The 21,318-nt window shown below is 44.2% G+C and overlaps 1 protein-coding gene across 8 annotated transcripts in view; it reads right to left on the reverse strand.

Moving 5' to 3' along the window:
* The window catches only part of PFKFB2 (6-phosphofructo-2-kinase/fructose-2,6-biphosphatase 2), a 28,658-nt gene that overhangs the window by 2,339 nt on the left and 5,001 nt on the right, over positions 1-21,318 (reverse strand). For 3 of the 8 annotated variants that reach the window (XM_055108831.2, XM_003822903.5, XM_055108830.2), the window contains exons 3-14: positions 16,633-16,758; positions 15,995-16,091; positions 15,502-15,568; positions 15,290-15,364; positions 14,882-14,938; positions 13,557-13,681; positions 10,986-11,193; positions 10,354-10,500; positions 9,119-9,223; positions 8,238-8,367; positions 7,397-7,459; positions 7,074-7,138 (exon numbers count right to left, since the gene is read on the reverse strand). In XM_055108831.2, coding sequence (XP_054964806.1) covers positions 7,074-7,138; positions 7,397-7,459; positions 8,238-8,367; positions 9,119-9,223; positions 10,354-10,500; positions 10,986-11,193; positions 13,557-13,681; positions 14,882-14,938; positions 15,290-15,364; positions 15,502-15,568; positions 15,995-16,091; positions 16,633-16,758 — 1,265 coding nt within the window. Of the gene's footprint in view, positions 1-800; positions 6,444-7,073; positions 7,139-7,396; positions 7,460-8,237; positions 8,368-9,118; positions 9,224-10,353; positions 10,501-10,985; positions 11,194-13,556; positions 13,682-14,881; positions 14,939-15,289; positions 15,365-15,501; positions 15,569-15,994; positions 16,092-16,632; positions 16,759-21,318 lie in introns of those variants that run through there. The other 5 variants (XM_008976516.4, XM_008976517.4, XM_055108828.2 and 2 more) reach the window with 4 other exon arrangements.

Here is a 21,318-nt window from a genome sequence, read left to right on the forward strand (position 1 = left end):
AAAAGACCATGCCAATAAAGTGACACTGTAGTCAGGGGCTACTTGGCTTCTGAGGAGGGTCCCTACTATTTTAGTTATACGAGTCCATTCTGAAACCAGTCATCAGAGCAGATCAACTTCTTCCCATTAACTGGCATCTAACATTTTACCTTGTGGGAAATTTTTCCCCTAGAACAGTGCTTCTCAAATGTTAAATGTGCATATGAATCACCTGGTCGTCCTGGTAAAATGAGGATTCTGACTCTGGAGGTCTGGGATGGGGCCTGGGATTCTGCATTTCTAATGAGCTTCTGGTCTTCGTTAAGGTAACAAGGAATAAGGCATGAGAATGGTAAAACAACCCTATCTGTATTTCCTGTCTCAAAAAAAATTAAATGCTGTTTTATACCCTTGACCATAATCTCTTTAGAAATGGGCAAATCACATTTTAGGAACAACAGTCCACTAAGTGCTAAAAAATCTCCAAAAGTTTTCTTTATAATACATAATATGAGTTACATGTTGCTAATGGGAATACTGCACAGTGCAGTGAAATGTAATTGTTTCTTAATTCTTGCATAAGTGCCAACAGGAACACACAACTATTGAAGTTCATGTGCTTTCCATAATGTTCTTCCTGTCTTCCCCAGAAGGTGGCAGAAGAGAGCCATGGCTACACCATGGTCTTCAATTACAGTGCGAACTTCTGTTGGCTCGTCTGAGTCTGAATCCTTGTGCAGCATGAGGCAAAGTTTTAGCGGTGGGGAAGGGATGGGAAACACAACTGAAAATACTAAACAAAAAACCCAGAAGCCTTCTGATAGGTTCAAGTTACTCAACAATTTTATTTACCCATTCTACACACACGCACACAAAAACACATTTCAAATACAGTTATGCACACTTTAAATGGATCTGAGTGGCATACTTTGTTATCAGTGTCACCCGATTAAATCAGAATGTTGCTAAAGACTTATGTTCCTATTTCAACAGAGCAGTGCCTAGGAAATCTACAGTAGAACTCTCTTCCTAGGCTTCCCAATCTGACCCATTCCCATTCAACACAGAGGTGCTCAGCCCCACACCATCCCCCTTCCCAAAGGGCACCATGTATGATCAGCCCTTTGATTTTGCCATAGCAAAACCATCACCATACCAGCATAAGTTGATCTTCTTGTTAGGTCAATATAATAAAAAACGTACATAAGCAATTCAGATACAAAAACATTGCGTAGGTAAATATTGGTCACAGATATCCAGTGAAAGGCTTACTGGAAAAAATACTTTTGCCAACCCTTAAAATCAATTTTTAAATGCCAAATTTTCTTCTCATTTTTACTAACTAGATTAAGCGTAAAATCCAAATGCATGGCTGACTAAAAATAGCAGTCCTGTCCAATGGAATACAACATTCCAGAACAGGATAAGCTGGGGACACAGAAGCTTCAGAAACGAACAGTGGAACTGAAGTCCTGCCCTAAAGCAGGGGACTGGATGAGATGGCTTCAAGTAAAGGTAACAACTCCAGGCTCTGAACAGGCATTCCCTTAGCTGAGTTCACAAAATACCATAAAAGTGATGCATAACCTTTATCTTGTACAAAATAATGAGAATTTGGCCACGACTATATAAGAAATATCTATTTAAAATCATAGTGTACAGAACTCCCCTATAAAGAAAACATGTGGAGTGCTTAATTCCTTTCTTTGTTAGACACATTTAATAGACAGAGAATTACCATAATGTACATACACTTCAATGGATACAATCAGAAAGCAGGCAGACTGTCAGCTTACAGACCCTAGACCGTTAGTCAGGCAACACCCAAATTTTACTATAGTCTATCTATCAGTCAGCACACAGACACTACTACAGTCTGTCAGTGACAAACAGATCCTACTAGAGTCAATCAGCACACAGATCCTACTAGTCTATCAGTTGGTCAACATATAGACACTACTAGAGTCTGTCAGTCAGCACACAGACACTAAAGTCTGTCTGTCAGTCAGCACACAGACACTAAAGTCTGTCTGTCAGTCAGTCAGCACAGAGCTCCAACTAGAGACAGTCTCCTGGACAGTATGGGTCTAAATTAAATCCCTGGACACAATTCTGATATCTGTGTCACCTTCAGGGAAAGTCGATTCTACCCCACCAGTGTTGCAACCTGACTCAGTTGTTACATATTTTCAATAAGTCAAAATACATAGAAAAGCTGGGTAAATCTATCAAATTTCTTAACAATGAACACAACATGGCTTCTGGGCTTGGCAAAGACAATGGAATGTGCATAAGATTACATAACCCAGATACAATTCTTCTGATTACTGGATACTTTTTCCCTTGCCCATTGGCCACTCCAACCACCAATGAGTTTCTGTCAATTAAGATCTCCTGCTCACAAAAAAAAAAAAAAAGAAAAAAAAAAGTAACATAGATGAATTTATTTCCAAACAGCTATATCATATGTTTCTTCAAAATGCCAGGGTCTCTGAAGACCAAATGTGGGTTGCAAAGAGGATTACCCAGATCCTCATATGGAATACTCACCCATTCAGTCTAGGGGTACACATATATTGTGTCCTTAACTCCAACTTCTTTGGAAACAAACAAACAATAACAACAACAACGAAACACCAGAGGCAAAGATATAGGGCAGATCCCTAGCACAATGCAAGTTTTTAGAAGCTTTTCTTATTCTACTTTAAAACTCAATGTAAAAATCATCCCTTTACCAAAACAAAACAACAATACAGATAAGAGCTAAATTACAATTTAGGGATTAGGAGATAAGAAGAGAAGTAGGTTCTCTAAATCTGCTTTAGAATTATCTTTCAAATCTGTCATAGTCTTGAAGCAAGAATAAGAAAACAGAATAATTTCCCTTTCCCCACTTTAGACAAGTAAATTTATAAAAAACTTTTTTAGAGGTGAGGTCTCACTATATTGCCCAGGCTGGTCTCAAGTGATTCTCCTGCCTCAGCCTCCCAAGTATCTGGGACTACAGGTATAAGCCACAGCAACCAGCTTATTCCAGTAGATTAAATGCTAATGTCTTTACCTATTTCTCACAAAACAAAACTTACAGCCTCAGCAGAGAGTACTTTTAAGTCCATTTTTATTTTGTAGGACTTGTGATAGACACAGTCATAGTAATGTATACAGATTACCAACATGCATTCAAGTAAGACCAGGAGAGAAAAGATGAGAAGTAGAGCTGAAACTTCTCTAAAATTTGGAGTAAGAGCTCTTTTCCATTCTACATTCTCCTGGCTTCTTCCTGCTAGACTTCTCTGAAGGGATCTTGCTTTAGAAACTAAAGGATGCTGAAGCCCTTGCTTGCCAAATTCCAATTTCTCATGTCCTATCTGAGGCTAAGACCACCTCAGCTCGTCTTCTGGAGAAAGCGAACTAGCACAGGGGAGAGTGGGGAAATAACGGCAGGCTGAGAGCCAGAATGAACATCCCAGTGACCTGTCTCTAATGCTGGGTTAATGACAGGTTAACACAATGCTAGCTTGTTAGAGAAGTCCCCTTTTGCTAAGAGTGGGTACAGTGTTAATCCAAAGTCTGTGGATCAAAGTGCTCCCTCTTCTCATTCATTAGGTCTGAATTACTCTCACCTCACAGCAGAAGAAAAGACTGAATGCCCATTTGGGCTACAGATGCCACCATCCAAGCAAATGTGGACAATGCAACCTTGTAAAAGTGCCAAACACGCCTCCCCAACCATATCTCATTCTCACACTGGTGGTGGTGGGGGCATCCCCATCCCCCAATCCTTGTAGTCTCATAGCCATAGGACAACAGAAAAGTCAGGAGAAGCGATGTGATGGTTGAACACTTCTAGACTCAGACTGTTGCTATATTGCAAATGTCCATTTGTTATAAATTACATGTCCTGTCTCTTAAAATAACCTTCCTCTGGACAAGGACCTTTTCTTCTACTTCTGTTTATCTTTCCCCTATCCCTGCCCCCACCAGCCCAAAGCTCCACAAAGACACTAAGTACATGTTATGTAACCACTAAACAGGAATAGCAGGTTACTTAACATCTTGGACACAATTTTGAGAAGAATCTAGGTAAGCAGCCTTTAGAAGCTGGCTATGGTATCCTACTTGGGACATACGAGTAAAGGACTCAGGGTCAGGAGTCAGTTGCCAGTGATGACAACCTTTATCATCCTGCAGGGTCTGCACCTCTCTCCAGGGTGCTTAAAATCCCCAGCTGCTATCTAGAGACAATTATTTAATTCAGTGATTTGTTCCACATCACTCAGCAATGTAAAGGGTTAAAGATGGGACTAGAACCTAGAATAACCCTCTAAAACACAGCAGCCTGCCTTCCAGGGGGTTATATCATTTAACATTATGATCTGCTCAAACATCAAACCCAAAGAACTGTCCTTTCAGGACTATGAGGAATTCAGAATTCCTAGGCTGACACTTTTGTCTGAGAAACTACTATCCAGTATTTTTCCACCTAACTTCCTAAGGTGGAGTTCTTAACCCGAGCTATGAATCAGAATCATCCGGGAAGCTACTTAAATACATGCATGTCCAGACCCAGATCCCAGAGATTCTGAGTCAGTATTAAGCATAAGGTGGACACAGGCATGTTTATGATTCAACAATTCTAAAGGGGATTCTAAGGAATACTCCTGGATGAGAACCACAGCAAAAAGTCTTCCATTACCAAATGAAAACACCCTTGGAAAATAGCTAACTCCTTCTCACTGGTTACCTCTAAAAGACCAGCAGATAACTTTAAGGTGGGGAGTCACCTATCTCTTTTTAAAATCCCATGAGAACCCTAAACTTGCCTCTCAGAAAAACATACATATATTTGTACATTTTGCATGCAAAATTGGGAAAGAGAATAAGCCATCATGGTCATCAAGGGGCTAAGAATTTCTTCCCTAAAGATTTTCTGTTTAACCCTACAAAGAAAATGAAATGACAGAAGTGAATAGAGAAATACAAACAGTTACGAGCTAGATCCCACAGGGTTCCAAGGACTTCTCTGGACATCAAGATGAGATAGTTTCTCTTTATGAACAAAAGAATACTCCAATGAGAGAGATTAAATTCATCATCAAGCTTTTCCACATTTGGGAAAAAAAATGCTCATGTAAAAACTATTTTGTTTTGATGTTTCTTTCTTCTTAAGGACAGTGTGCTGAAATTATTCAAAAATAAGCAGTTTTAGTGAACTCTTCTCTGCCTCTTGCCTTGAGCAACTCAAACATCAGTGGTGACTCCTGAATCTAACTGCCCTTCTAAACAGCCCCAGAGGATACTGGCTTTGGCAGGAAAAGTTGCTGTGATTGGCAAAGAACCTGAGAGCCATGGGAGAAAAGACATGACTGCTCTCTAAGAGCCCTGCAAGAGCTAGAGCCCCCCCTACTCTCCTAAACCCCACTCTGCAGACCTCAAAAGACCCAGGCCTGACTCTAAATTAAAAATAAAAACCAAGACATTTCCCACATGCTCAGAGCCAGAATCCCCCAGGGCATCGAAGACTTAGGACTGTTTCTCATGAAAGGAGGCAAGAACTCTCACCCTATGTCTACTTGCAAGCTCCAGAATATTCTGTGGATGTTCTGTAGCCTGGGCTGGCCCTTGCAGGACCTGGCTGGAGAGGAAGGGAGAAAGGAAAGGAAAGACTCCTCCAGTCCAGATCCATTTAGACCCTCTGCAGAAAGCATCAACTGGGCCAGACTTGTCTCTTGTCAATCACCCCTTCCTTCCTAGACAGACACCACAATGCCATGCATTACACTGGACAATCCAGAGGGGACATGAAAGTGGGGGAAGAAAGCAGTCAGGTAAGGAGTGTGAGGAAAACACACATTGAAGAGACAAAAGTGAAGGAAAAATAGACTTTTTGTCCCCCAACTGCTCACCCGCCCTCCATCCCCCAACACTTCACCAACATGAGGACATTAGTGAAGACACCAGGGAACAGAGAGAAGATCCAAGAGTGTGGGGCATGCTCAGCCCCAAGGGAGTGTATCTTTTTCCTCCTCCAGATCATCCCATCTGAGAATCTGTCCTAAAAGACTCAATTTGCTAACTTGCCCCTGGGTGAAAAGATGTTTCAAACTGAAGAACAGCCTAAGTTGTCCTATAAACACATAACCTCATGTTCTGTGTTAAGATTAATGGTGAAGTGTCAGGGGTGGGCGTAGAGGGAGGAAGTTAATGACTCCTTGGTGATTAGTGACAAGGGCAGGAGGCCAGGGCTGGAGGGAAACACACAGTTACACCACCGGAATGCTGACTTGGGTCTTCGGCTAGTCGGCCCCTTCTTGCATGTCCTGGGCACGGAGAGGGCTGAGGGGCTTGAGGGGCCGGCTCCCAACACTGTAATTTCTTGGACGCCTTATTGTATTCGAACTGGACAGAGGCGTAAAGCTGTTCCTTCTCATCCTTACAGGGGTTTGGTTCTTGGGGAAGTTGTTCTGATTGGAAATGGAGTGACACCACACAAATGAAAGCCAAGCCAAAAGCTCACTCATACAGGTTAATAATGCGCTTGTAACCACAACAGCTTCCCTCACTGCTGCTCCTCTGCACACAGGGTCCCTCACAGGGCATGGCCCATGGCCTGGCCTCCTAGCATCAGGGGGCTAAAAGGGAGAAGCTCCTTAAGCATAACATTCCAAAGCAGGAAAAAGACCCAAAGAAAGGAAGGGGCTTATTGAAGACCACACAGATTACCAGGGACAGACCTAGGAACAAACCTACACCTCTTGACCCCCACCTTATAGGCTCCTCTGGACTCTGCTTTCTAAAGGGACACTTGGGGTTGGAGGGGGGTAGTAATTTGCATTTCACTTCAGCCAAACACTTTCCATATTTAATTGGATTTCCAGGAGCCAACATTCAAGGTTAAGACTCATGAAAGGGGTACTAATTTAAAAAAAAAATAATTCCAACATCAGTTTCAGACGTAGCAAACTACGTTTGGACGTAAGTTCTGAATCTGTTTCCCTTTTGTACATAAAAGAAACCCCAGACTCTTGATGTCAAAGCTTCAAAGACTCAAGGTGGCAGGGAAACTGGTGTGTTCATCGTGGGAAAATACTTACAGTTGGCTTGTCACGGTGCGTGTTCACAGCCTCCACGTTAAGTTTAATTGTTTCCACTTTGCACCCTGAGAAAACAGAGGAAAGAGAGGACTTAAAGAAAAAGGTTCAATGGAAAATTCCTTAGTTATGGGAAAGTATACCACAAAGGAATGTACGCATTCTGCAATACACACAGTCATGCATACATCCCTTTCAAAACAGAAGGCACTGATGGAGCTTCCCTGGTATATAGGGATAATGAAGCTGAACTCTAGACAAACTTCAGAGAAAATTCTGACCTTCCTCAATTCCCAGCTCCCGTCAGCCCCTATGTGCATAGTTACCATAGGCCACAGGAGTAAGTTTGAAGATGGTATGGAGAGGGCATCTCAAGTATGGTAGCTCATCTGAAAACAGAAAGACCAGGCGAAGGAAGTCTCTTAGTATTATGGAGTAAGGTCAAGTTAGTGGAAGAAAGAATCTACAGAGCTCATAATGAGTTTCCCTTACTTTGACCACCTCTTAGAGTTGTACAACTCCTCCCTTAAACCCCAGACCACAAAGCCACCCAAACTTCTGAGTGGCTAAGGCAGGAAAAAAGGCCATCTTAGATCCTTCCATGCAGGCAAAAACAGGAAGTATTGTAGCCAGAGAGCCCAATGGAAGGGGGTCACCTGGGTACAGCAAAGGCCAATAAGGTCTGACCACAACAGCTTCCCAGCAGCTCAGGATGCTGAGCTCAGCATCCACAATGCAGGCTTCCCAGGAGCTCCCGAAGATTGGGAAGTGAAGTATGGAAGAAGTCAACGGCACCTTCTTACTGCCGTTACCCAGAAACAACTGCTGCTCCTAAGATACCACCCTCCTAGTAGGCAGCGTGGCAGGCTGGGAATATTCAACCACTGTCCTGATGCTGCCAGGAGTGTCAGCATGACACTGGCCCTTGAGCCAGGCAGGATCAAGGAGCACCAGCAGCAGCCACTCTCCATTGGAAGCTTTCGTAGCAGCAGAGTGAACTCAGCAAGTCATTGACTCAGTGGCTGCTGGGAGCCCCACACTGCTGTCTGGAGAAAGTACTCTAATTTGAGCGGAGACAGGGAGGTCTGTTTCCCAGGAATCCTGGTGCCACTGCAAGTCCAGCCCTCTCCCACTGGATGTGTCTCCCAGCCCCTCCCTCAAAGGCACCTGCGCCCTTATCCAAGAAGTAGGCCAGGAGGCAGCGCATGACAGCCTGGTGGGAGATGACGAGGACATTGCCCTGACGTTCCAGCTCCATGATGACAGGCTCCAGCCGCTGCACCAGGTCCTGGTATGACTGTGGAGGGAAATGGGGCAGACTGGCAGGAGCCCAGGTGCAAGCTGGCAGCCAAGTCAGTGGCTGGACCTTGGAGACTAAGGGCCATTTCTTCTTCCTCAGCTGGCTTTCCTTCTGGAGGCTCAGTGAGTTTACATCACCTGCTAACTGCCCCCAGCCCTGGTATCTCTTGAGAAAACTCAGATCTTTCAAAAGCAATATTTAGACCAAGAAAACTACAGGTTAAGAAGACGAAGTGTGAGTTCAACCTGTGTGTGTGTGTTTTTTCTTCCCACAGATTAATACAGGCAGTGAGACAAGAGACTCCTAGGGGTTTCCTGTACCTCTGCCATTCAGTTTTATTTACTTTTGCCTCACACATCCCTAGAGTATGGAAACCACTTAGACAAGGAAATAGCCTAAAACACTCAAGATGATAGGGAAATAATTCCTATCCCATATATTTACTTGGTGACTCCACTTACTTATGTGGGGGTGGGATTGAGAGAGTACAAGGAAAAAAAGAAGTAAAAATGATTGTGTTGATTCTAAAACATACTGAACAGAGGATGCCTTGTCACCCTTATCCCTGGGAATCTTAACAATTAATGAGGCATTCGATTGTCTAAGCTGAATGAAACCAAAATGACCCAAGGGAAGGAAGATAAATGATGCCTAGACCCTCCAAATCACATTCAATCCTTCCCCCAAATTAAAGTTAAACACTCAGCAAGGGTCTAGGCAGTCACTTCACATGACAGGGGCATCTTACCTCCCCACCAGGATATCGATACAGATACTTCTCTTGATCTCGAAGTGCAAACTCTTCTGGGTACCGTTTCTCAATCTCTGCATAGGTCATCTCTTCACACACACCCTGCAAAAAGCCACTTGAAGCTGGCTTGAAGAGATAGACTGTACCACACCAGCCCCATCCCAAATAAGGAAGATGACATTGAAGAATGCTAGTTTCTTAGTACGTGCCAGGCACTGTGCTGGGTCCTTTCATGTATTGCAGCTGCCTGTGACCAGAGTGTCACAGAGTGTCTGTGACTCACCGGGTGAGGACCACTGCCGGAAAGAGGCAACTTCTCTAGCTCAAGCTACCACATTCTCCTACTACTGGGGGGAACTTACAGGTCAAGAAAGTCAAGAGGCTAAAAGGAACAGGAAGCAGAGAAGGAGGGAAACTGAAGGGACTGGAGACCTTGCATGAAAAATAAAAGGGTAGAAGGAAGGAAAGAAAAAGAAATGTCGGCCGGGCACAGTGGCTCATGCCTGTAATCCCAACACTTTGGGTGGCCAAGGCGGGTGGATCACAAGGTCAGGAGTTCAAGACCAGCCTGGCCAAGATGGTGAAACCCCATCTCCCCTAAAACTACAAAAATTAGCCAGGCGTGGTGGCAGATGCCTATAATCTCAGCTACTCGGGAGGCTGAGGGAGAGAATTGCTTGAACCCAGGAGGCGGAGGTTGCAGTGAGCCAAGATCACGCCACTGCACTCCAGCCTGGGCCACAGAGCGAGACTCCGTCTCACAAAAAAAAAAAAAAAAAAGAAAGAAAGAAGTGTCTACTTTTGTACTCAAGAAGAGAGAAAGCCAAGAGAAATTTTGGGAAAAACTTTTCCTGAATAGCTGACCAAATGATCTAAGCAGAAAGCAAAGAAGTGGGTTGTTAGCTATTTATTTTTCCCAGGAGGCAAATATACAAAGGAACAAAATGAGTCCTTGTTAGCCCTACTTTCCCCAGGTGCCAGAAAGGCTGGCTCAAAAATTGGTTTGGGTCCCATGATTGGCACAGGTACTGAATCAGGCAGGAAACCCCTGATTAGGGGTGCAATTGTCCTCCCTGAGCCCCCGGGCTGGCCATAGAGTCAGCTTCCTCAGAGTTTTTACTTGTTGGTTGTAGTTTCCTAGATAAAACTGTCTAAATAGTGACTTCTGAGAGTTCCTGCCTGAAGACGAGACTCTTGTTGGCTTTTCTGGGCCTTCAGAGCTTCCTACTCACAGCATCAATCTCATTCAGAATCTTCCACTGCTCATAGGGCACCCCGAGAGATTCAGCAGTCTGTATGGTCCTCTTCAACTGGCTTGTCCACACTTTGAGGTCTGTTATTTCCTGTTCCTCCAGAAATTTCCTTAGAGCTTGGGCAAACTGGGGTTTAAACATGAAAATTAAGGGTAAAAAGAAAACACACAGACACACACACACACACACACTCAACACACACATACACAAAGCCTGCTAACTTGGCCTGTAAGGGACAACGTGCATAACCATGGTCAAAATCCATAAGGTGCTACATAGTTAATATAAACCCAAAAGGAAATGAACTTTAACTGGAGCACCCTGTACATTGCTAAGTATACAAGTTGTGCCCAATGAATATCTGATGGTTGAATGATCACAGCAGAAATGGGTCAAAGTTATCTACTCTTTAACACAGAGCTAGACGCAGTGAGCAAGAACACACCTTGAGCACTTGCCTGACTATGAAACCACAGCCTACGTCCAAATGGGATTTAAGTAAGGAGATAAAATATATGACCTCAGCCATGCCCTTCTAACTCTAAGCCTAGAAAATCCAGTGTGCTGAATAATTACTCATAGAAAATCCAGTGTGCTGAATAATTACTCACCTGCTTTCCCCGCACCGAGAGGCCAGAGTCACCCCCAATCTTCCCCAAGAGATTGAACTCGCTTTCTCCATGCCGGCAAAGGTAAATGGTGCGAGGCTGGACGTGGATATTCATGAGGTAGTAGACTATCTTGCTCTGGATGTAGTCCTGGACTCTGTTGACTAAAAATCGCTGGCCCACGTTTATCACCTTGATGAAAGAAAGATCCCTGGGACAGGAAAGGAAAAAAAAAATTCCCTAGGTAAGAAAATCTGAGAATAAGAATCAGAGGGAAAAGGATTTCTATAGGGACTTGCAGGCTCACAGCTGCTCTTCCTCCCCTCCTCTGTCACACCCACGTTTATGGAACCAAATGGTAGGAGATTAATTACTCCTTAAAACCAAGATGAAGTACAATTTCCTGAACTTCTAGTAAGTTTGTACCATTTCCTCAGTGCCTGTGGTGTGACACGTAATGTAGATAAATAGGATAAACAGAATTCAGCCTTCCCATCAGGGGCTAGACTAGATGACCTGAAGATTTTGCTAAGCCCAAAATTTGGTGAGAAGAATAGGCCCCTTTTGAGGCAGTTAAGACCTGGCCAGAATATGGCATGATGAGCAATGAGGGGAAGGGAAGAGGCAACAGAAGCACAGACAGAAATGTCTATATACTCCCTGCATCTACCTAATCATGCTTCTCTCAAAGACACTTTCAGACATTGCTTGCTTTGAGGCCAACATGAGATTGTTCTCTTTATAAAAGTCATAAGTGTGGCTGGACGTGGTGGCTCATGCCTGTAATCCTAGCACTTTGGGAAGCCAAGGTGGGTAGATCAGGAGATCAGGAGTTTGAGAACAGCCTGGCCAACATGGTGAATCCCCATCTCTACTAAAAATACAAAAATTAGCCAGGCGTGGTGGCGGGTGCCTGTAATCCCAGCTACTCAGGAGGCTGAGGCAGGAGAATTGCTTGAACCCAGGAAGGGGGAGGTTGCAGTGAGCCGAGATCGTGCCACTGCACTCCAGCCTGGGCAACAAGAGCGAGAGACTCCATCTCAAAAAAACAGTCATAAGTGCTTATTTTAATTCAAAAAATCAGAAAAAATGATGGAAGGGTGCAAATCACGCATCACCCTACTACCAGAGATAACATATACAAACATACACATGTATATATATGTAGATCTTCTGTATGTTTTTCTAGGTGGGACTTTGTTCCAACTGAAGAATACTTTATGCCATATCTAGAGGTGGTTTTCAGCCTCTGAATTAAGGGGATTCTGGGAAACCCACTTGAAGGAACTGAAAGGCTCAAAACATTAAACAGACCACTGTATTAAGTGTGCCATGCACATTAAATGTGCCATTTGCTTGGCTGCAGGTCTGTATTATATGAATAGAGCTGTTAACTGCCCTGAATGCATGCTCTTTCATGAGGCCACATTCTTGCAGATTTCCATGTGTACACCATCTTTCTTCAACATGGACTTGGTTTTGCTATGGCTCATATACCTCACACATGACAAGTTAATCTATAGTCTACACCATACTGCCAACAAATGCTTCCATAGTAACAACAGCTGGTATTGATCAGACATTTCTCTGAGTCAGGCATGTTCTTGAGGGCTTTGCATGTTATATATATATAGACAGAGATAGAGAGACAGATATAAAAAATATGCAATATGTAATATATATGTTATGCTATAATATGCATGATATACACACAAGCATTAATATATGTAAAATATCATATAATATATATAAACTTTAGAAACTGATGACACATCTCCAAAGGGTATCCTACAACACCCCCATTCAGATATGGAGCAGTGATTCTCAACCAGGGATGACCGTGTCCCCCAGGGAACATCTGCCATGTCTGGAGACATTTTGGTTGTCACAGCTTGGAGGTGTTACTGGCATCTAGCGGGCAAAGCCCAGGGAAGCTGCTGAACATCCTACAATGCACAGGACAGGTCCTACAACAAAGAATTACCCAGTTCAAAGTGCCAATAATACTGAGATTGAGGAAATCATGCTCTAGAGACTGGAGAGAAAAAATTGATGATAAAAAACACTTCCAGCCAGGCGCAGTGACTCATACCTGTAATCCCAGCACTTTGGGAGGCCGAGGCAGGTGGATTACTTGAGCTCAGGAGTTCAAGACCAGCCTGGCCAACATGGGGAAACTCTATTTTTACTAAAAAAAAAAAAAAAAAAAAAAAAAAAAAAGCCGGGCATGGTGGTGCACACCTGTGGTCCCAGCTACTCAGGAGGCTGAGGTGGGAGGATCACCTGAGCCCCGGGGGCAGCAGTTGCAGTGGGCCCTGATTTTGCCACTGCACTCCAGCCTGGGTGACAGAGTGAGACCCTGTCTCAAAACAAAACAAAACCAACCACTTCAATTTTTCATGTACAAGATGCAATCCACATAAAAGCCACAAATCCATACCTTATTTCTCTGGGATGATGTTAACACTGTAGATCTAGATTATCAGAAGGAAGTTAGAGAACTCAGGGAGAAAGGTTATTTTCCCAGATGAGACCTTTGCCTTGGGCCCTTCAAACCATGGCCTTAAACCTTACTTGTCATAGTTGTCTGGGTCAAGAGGTCGGTAGGTAACTTTGTAGCATTCAATTCTCTTCAGGAAGTCCTCCATCACGTTCTCTCTGTTCCTTTCAGGATAGTCAGGGCTTGATACCTTAACCTCCTGAAATCATAGGAACCAGTAAAGGCCTCATCAGAGGTCTGCTCGTAACAGTCCTACAAATAGCCACTGCTAAAAAAAAGAAAAAGAAGTCCATAAATGTCGCCTTTCACTGGAACATTGGCACTCCACTCATTGAGTACCCCCCACCCCGCCCCGCCCCGTCCTGTGACCCTGGCAACCAAAAAAGTTAAGACAACTGGGGAGTCATGTGCCTGCACTTGGCTGAAGGACAGAGGCAGTCACGCAGCCAAAGCTGCTCCTGGGCCCCAATCCCTTTATGTACTTTCCTGAGAAAACAGAACAGGCTCCAATGTTTCCCTATTACCACTCAGAATAGGGTGCATGACCCCAGTGCCTGACTTGGGACCAGATGCCTCTTCCTCAGATGATCCCAAGTTCCTACGGCTGGGAGAGCACCTGCATAAGACCATGTTCAGATATCTACTCGGTCCAGCAGAGCACAACCCATCCAATGGGGACTGGCTTACATTGTGACCCCACAGGGAATAAGGAGCTCAATTTATAGAACACTGACGAGAACTTTGGACAATTGCTGGGGAGATAACCTTCCTGTAGGTAAGTCCTGAAATGAAGAGTCTGATCTATTCTTTTTTTTTTTTTTTTTTTTGAGACATGTTCTCACTCTGTTACCAAGACTGGACTGCAGTGGCACAATCATGGCTCACTGCAGCCTCAACCTCCCTGGACATGTTCTCACTCTGTCACCAAGACTGGACTGCAGTGGCACAATCACGGCTCACTGTGGCCTCAACCTCCCAGGCTAAGGTGATCCTCCTGGGTTCAAGCAATCCACTTGCCTCGGCCTCCCAAAGTGCCGAGCCTACAAGCATGAGCCACCGTGCCCGGCTGATCTATTCCAACATCTAGGTCTCAACATCCAGATAATACCTAGAGCACAGGGCCAAGAATCCTACAACCTAAACCCTGGTTTCAATTCAACAGCTAATTCTTACTTGATTCCTTAAAGCCTCAGTTTCCTCTCCCAAGAGAAGAGTGTAGAAGTGCCAGATGGGGCTCTGGCAGATAGAAAAGATCTCTTTGTGATGTTAAACATGTCTATTTCTCTCTTTCATTACGAAAACACCCCTCCCCAACAACACACACACACACACACACACACCCCACAACACACACAGCACAAAAGGTGAAGAGGAGATGATATGTAGGGGTGTCACCAACCAGAATATTGGCAGCAATGACATCAGGATCATCACAGACGGATTCCACAAAGAATACCTGGCCATGGAGAGAAGGCAGTGATAAGCAAGTCAAAAATGCCAGGCTGTTAATTAAGAGCACATGCTCATCTACCCCACCCAGCCACCACATCTCCCAGGATTTTCTTCATGAAAGTGGCCCTCAAGTCCTCCTCATAGCTCTTACCACAGCCCCTGGGCCTCAAACATACAGGCTAACAGTCTGAGAAAGGACCTGAATGAAAACACTCAAGGACTGGGGGAATGCTCTGAGAGAAGAGATTCAGATATCCCATCCTATCCTCACCCACTAGAGTGAGAGATCCATGCCCGTAGCCTGACTCCCCACCTCTACTCATCCCTTTTCCTCCAGCATGGAGTCAGATCCTACCTTGAAGGAATTCTGTTCAGCAAAGTTCAAAATCATGTCCCTCCTCTCCCGGGTTGTATTGGTGGCATCAAACACCTGTGAAGAAAGTACACAAGGTAAATGAGCAGGAACAGAGAAACGGAACCCCACCAGGGCAGACTCAAGGTGGGGCTGGGTAGCCAGGCTGCTGCAAGGGTGGGGACCAGAAAGAAGAAGCAGCAGATAAAGCTTACCGCAATCTGACCATTCTCCTCAGTGAGATACGCCTTAACATCTTCCAGCGCCACCAGAGCACACTGTCTGCCATAAGAGCAAATGAAACCAGCAAGGAGAGCTAAGCTCAAACAGTCAGAGACACAAACATTTGGGTGGCTACAGAAGTCACATCCCTGCCCACTTAGTTTCCCACTGTTCAAAACCTTTCTCTAACTAGATCTTTCAACTTTCTCACTGAGGGTTTTCACACCATCCTATAACCCCCTCCTGCCCCTGCCCCAATGCACAGATCTTAGCCCTCTTTAGACTTCTCCTACAAGCACACAGGTATCAATCACCCTGAGCCCTGTTCTTCTGACCACCCTAGCCCAAGGTCACTTGCCCATCAGATAACTTCCATTTAACTTCCCCATAAGATATTTACTGAGATGAAACCAAGCCCTGTCACACCAAGTCTCATGACGGCCAAGAAAGAGCTGACCTGGAGATCAGGCCTTAAATAAGACTCACTTGCGGATCTTCATGGCCTCCTCATTGTCATGCCGAAAGAAGTCGTAGGACTTATAGGACTTGACTGCTTCACGCCGATACACCCCAAGATTAAACACTGTAGAAGACACCCAAATCCTTCAGCAGCAAAATAATATGATGGCCCCACCAAATGGGATTTGTTTCTTGGCCTAATGTCGGAGTGACCAAGGGGATGAAAAAAGCGGCAGCATGGTAGGTTGGGAACAATATCAGATTAAGAGTCAAAAGAGTTGGGTTCAAGCCCTGACTTTCTAGACCTTGGACAAGTCTTAAGCTGTCTGAGGTTTCAATTTCCTCAGCCACTCTGTCTATTTCACAGAGACACTGCTAGGGTTATATAAGATGATGTCCATGTAAGGCTTCTGAAAAGGTACAGCCCTATGCTCATCTAAATCTTAACAGTCCTATCAAAGGCATTCCCTCAAAACTAGGCCAATCCACCCACGCCAGGAGGAGACAAGTCTGGGAATAGAGAATAACTCCAGTAAACCAGAAAGAAACTGCTATTTCTGCCAAAAGCACCCTATAGCATTGATGCCAGGAAGAATAAGTCTCCCAGAGACCTGTGAGGCCCAGGAACTAATAATTGTCTTTCCTAGGGAATGAGCCACACTTACCTTTGGTGGGGACTCCAATCCAGTTGAGGTAGCGTGTTAGTTTCTTGGACACGTAGGTTTTACCCCGGGCTGGCAAACCAATCATAACGATCAGAGTCGGGGAGTTGGTCATGTAGGAGGCCCATGCTAGAAGGAAATGAAACAAAATAAAACGAAATGACTAGAGTCCTAGTAAGGTTTTTTGGTGTTTGTTTTTTTGAGACGGAGTCTCACTCTGTCGCCAGGCTGGAGTACAGTGGCGTGATCTCAGCTCATTGCAACCTCCGCCTCCCAGGTTCAAGTGATTCTCCCGCCTCAGCCTTCCGAATACCTGGGACTACAGGCGCCCGCCACCATGCCCAGCTAATTTTTGTATTTTCAGTAGAGATGGGGTTTCACCATGTTGGCCAGGATGGTCTCAATTTCTTGACCTCATGATCCACCCACCTCAGCCTCCCAAAGTGCTGGGATTACAGGCGTGAGGCACCCAGCCCCGCTGGGGTCTAGTAAGGTTTATACACTGAGCTACGAACTTCATAGTCATAATCTCATTTTATCTTCATAAACCTGTGGAGCAAAGGTTCAGCAAGTCTGGGAAGATAAATAAGGCGATATCAGGCAGGCCTCCTGAAATAGAGTTAAAAGGTTATGCAGGCTTCCAGAAAATGCCCAAACCAAGATACGCCTTTCCCACATGTCTGAGGTCTTCACTGCAGTACCCAAGGTGGAAAGAGGAAAAAAGTAGCAAGGATAAGAAAGAAAATAACCATGCTGCAGCCAGACATGACAGCTCATGCCTGTAATCCCATCAATTTGGGAGACTGAAGTGGGAGGATCACTTGAGGCCAGGAGTTCAAGATAAGCCTGGGCAACATAGAGAGACCCTTGTCTCTTAAAATATATATATATATATAAAAAGATATATATAAAGATATATATAATATATATATTTAAGATATTTAATATATATCTTAAATATATAATATTTAAGATATTTAATATATATCTTAAATATATAATATTTAAGATATATGTGTGTATATGTGTGTGTATATATATATATTTAACTTAGCCAGATGTGGGAGTGTGCACCTATAGTCCCAGCTACTCAAGAGGATTGCTTGAGCTCAGGAGTTCAAGGTTGCAGTGAGCCATGATCCCGTCACTGCACTCCAGCCTGGGCGACAGAGCAAGACTTCGTCTCAAAGAAAGAAAGAAAGAAAGAAAAGTAACAATGACATCATCCTTAACATAAGAATGCCTAGAAATATAAAAATGACAGAGCCGTGAAGGAAGGTCTAATGCTTGGAGATTCTACCAGTGCAGAACTGAGCTGGCTCCTATAATAGGTCCAACAGAGTTTCTGTCTCCAGGATCCCACTCATCCCTTCAGAACCATGGGCAAGAATTAGCTTGCCCACTGCAAAAAGCCCTGCCTCAAGCTGTTTTGGCCTTTTCACTCAGGTCATGAGCTCCTCTTTAAGCCAGAATTTCTAAACCATAGTGAGATTGAGTTGGCAAAGCTTACTTGATACACATTCTGAATAGACCTCAGGAAGCTTCAGGGTAGAGCCAGCCCACAAAGGGCATCAGGGCCAATCTGCCACCATGGCCCACGTAAAAGCAAGACAATTGAGAAGCATTAACAGTCCTCAGTCTACCCTTCCTTAGTAAATTAACTTACTTCAGGAATGCTCATTTGCAGAGATAAGTCTCACTGGACAGGCAGGGCAAACTACATGTTCAGGGGACAGGTGACTTGTCTAGGGACACATAATGAGTCAAGGGTACAGCTGGCACAAGAACACAGATCTTGTGCTTCCTTGCAGCTTTTCTCCATAAAAAGAGGTTCCTCATCACTTTGCTCACAGGGGCTGGCTCCTCCCGGCCCATCTTGCTGCAGAGGAGAGGTGGGAGAAGGACCTGAACTGCTGCCGGCCACTGTCCCGGGGCCAAAAACCACACTGAGGTCATCTGGGATAGCTCAGGCTCTGCCGGCTCCAATGAGGGAAGGCCCTGCACAGGATGGAGGAAAAAGGAAGAAATACCTTCACCTCCCACTTCCCACCACTGCTTCCCAGAAGGTGCCCTGCAAGTTGCGGCTGCCCCTCTGCCTGGTACTAAGGGACCTTGTAAGATTAAGAAACAGTTCTGTAAAATGGAGGTACTTGGATGGGAAATATGACTTTCATTTTTTGAGAAATAAATGTAGAAAGATCTCAATGGAGAAGTGGGAGGAGGGGCCCAGGTAGAGAACCACCCTCGGAAGGAAAAGTTTCCTAAGGGTGTTTGGCAAGAAGTACTCAGAGTGACCCTACTGGTGAGGAGGGAGAAATGGAGGCCCAGACCTGGGGTCAGAGGGCTTGGCTTTTAGTCCTTTACCCACTGCACACATGGAAAATTCCCGAGTCTCAGCAGGAGCCCCTCCAAGGTAGGTAAAGGAGCAACATAAGTGATTTTCATCTGTGTTCAAATAGGGAGCTTAAAGGCAAGCAAACTGTACCCTGAAGCCTCAGCTGCCATTAATCCCTGATCACTGGCCCCTAACAAGCAGATAGCCTCTGCATGGGATCAGCTGTCTCAGGTTTAAGTAGTAAAATCCCCTGAGTCTTCACTTTCTCCAACTCGGCTCAATGCCTGCTCTCAATCCCCCATGATTTGGCTCATTACCTGCACTTCTAGGCCTGCTTTGTCTGCACCTTCCAGCCCATTAGGCACTTCCCCCGAAGGTCCTATTACCCTCCCTAAAGTTTAAAATGAACTGATACTTGGGAGCTGCTCTGAAGGCAACCAGGGAACCAGCTGCTCTTGTTTACCCATGTGGACAGAGAATGCTAAGAACAACAACAAAAAAAACTGCATCCACTGGGACCTCCCAAGAGCCCTCCAGCAACGCACCTCTCGCCTCTGTCCAGAATACACTTAAGCACACCTGCTACAACCAGGGCTTCTCATTTTCTGGAGTACAAAACTAAACCACACTTCCTATCTCAAATTACCACACTGGCAAAAGTAGGAACATTCTGTCCTGCCTGTTAAAAAACAAAACCACCTGCCACTGCCACCTGATTAATTTCAGAGACAATGTAACCCATCTCTTGATAGACAATGGAAAACTGTTTCAATCCTGAAATTCTCTTCCACCTTCTTTAAGCCAGGTTCAACTCCTTTTCTCAAACTTAAACTCATTTTCCTTTCATAAACTTGCTTAGATAAAATGAAGACTTGAGGCTGGGCGCAGTGGCTTATGCCTGTAATCCTCACTTTGGGAGGCCAAGGTGGGTGGATCGCCTGAACCCAGGAGTTTGAGACCAGCCTTGGCAACATGGTGAAACACTATCTCTACTAAAAATATAAAAATTAGCCAGTCTCATAACCCAGTCTCAAAATAAATAAATAAATGTATTTAAAAAAAAGATTTACAAAAAAAATGAGGACTTGATAACTTCCCTCATGTAAATAGAAAAACTCAAGCCTGGAGAAATTAAGAGCTTTGCCCATGGTCCCACAATAGACAGTCAAGGTCAGGGTTCTGACCAGTCTCCTGATCTCATGACTGCCCATTCAGTCCCAGCTGCCAGCTCCTGTGCCTCATGTCAGCACTTGACAAAGGTACCCTCATGGTAAACACAACTTGCTCTCCATTCTAATCCTGAAGGATGGTCTAGGAGAGCAATGGTTCCCAGCCTTTTCAAGACCCAGGTCGTCTTCTTTTATTGGCTCTAAAGAGGCCTAATATTTAGAAATATGCTGCCCATAAAGCATGTTTCATTAGTGACATTTTATCTTTATTCATCAGAAGTCAGAACTGCTGATTATCTCCTGCCCGTTGACACGCATGAAATAACCAAGTTCATATAACTACGGTCAAACACTAAGAAAGCTGATGTTTCAGTTAACCACTATGGCTATAGTTGATGCTGCCCAATTTCCATCAAATATCTTAAAATATTGAAAACAGCTTACAATATAGAACTTCTCAGGAGAGCAAACTAGTAATACTGATGAACATTTCCAATGTGTCTATCTTTTCTATTATTTCTGTAGGAAAAGTTGCTGTCACAAATGTGCAAAGGTGTACATGTAAGAATGGTCACTGCAGCACTCTTTGTGATGATGAAAAACTGGAAACAATTTAAATGCCTATCCGTGGAAAGCTGGCATATCCATACAATGCAGAATGAGGTAAATCTGCATTTATCAACATTAAAAGGATGTCCACAAGACAGTAACTTGTTTAAAAAAATAAAAAAGGAAATGGCAGCTGAACAGAATATGAACAATATGAACCTACCTTTATTAATAGGATATACCAGAATAAGATGTCTAGAAGAATCAAACTTAGAAGAAACAGGAGTTTTTTACTTTTCGCTTTCTAAATCCTTTCTGTAGTTTGAATTTTTTATGAACATACATTGCTTTTGTATTTAGGGAAAGGTACATGGAAGAATTTGTCTGTTCCAGAACTACTCAAAAAAAAAAAAAAAAAGAAAAGAAAAAGAAAAAAAAAGCATGTAGATTTCTCCATTTCTGCTTTTTTTTTTTCTTCCCTGAGATGGAGTCTCACTTTGTCACCCAGGCTGGAGTGCAGTGGCGCGATCTCGGCTCACGCAAGCTCTGCCTCCCGGGTTCACGCCATTCTCCTGCCTCAGCTTCCCGAGTAGCTGGGACTACAGGTGCCCGCCACCACGCCCGGCTAAATTTTTT

The sequence above is a fragment of the Pan paniscus genome, chromosome 1 (assembly GCF_029289425.2).
Source record: "Pan paniscus chromosome 1, NHGRI_mPanPan1-v2.0_pri, whole genome shotgun sequence".
Classification (NCBI taxonomy): domain Eukaryota; kingdom Metazoa; phylum Chordata; class Mammalia; order Primates; family Hominidae; genus Pan; species Pan paniscus.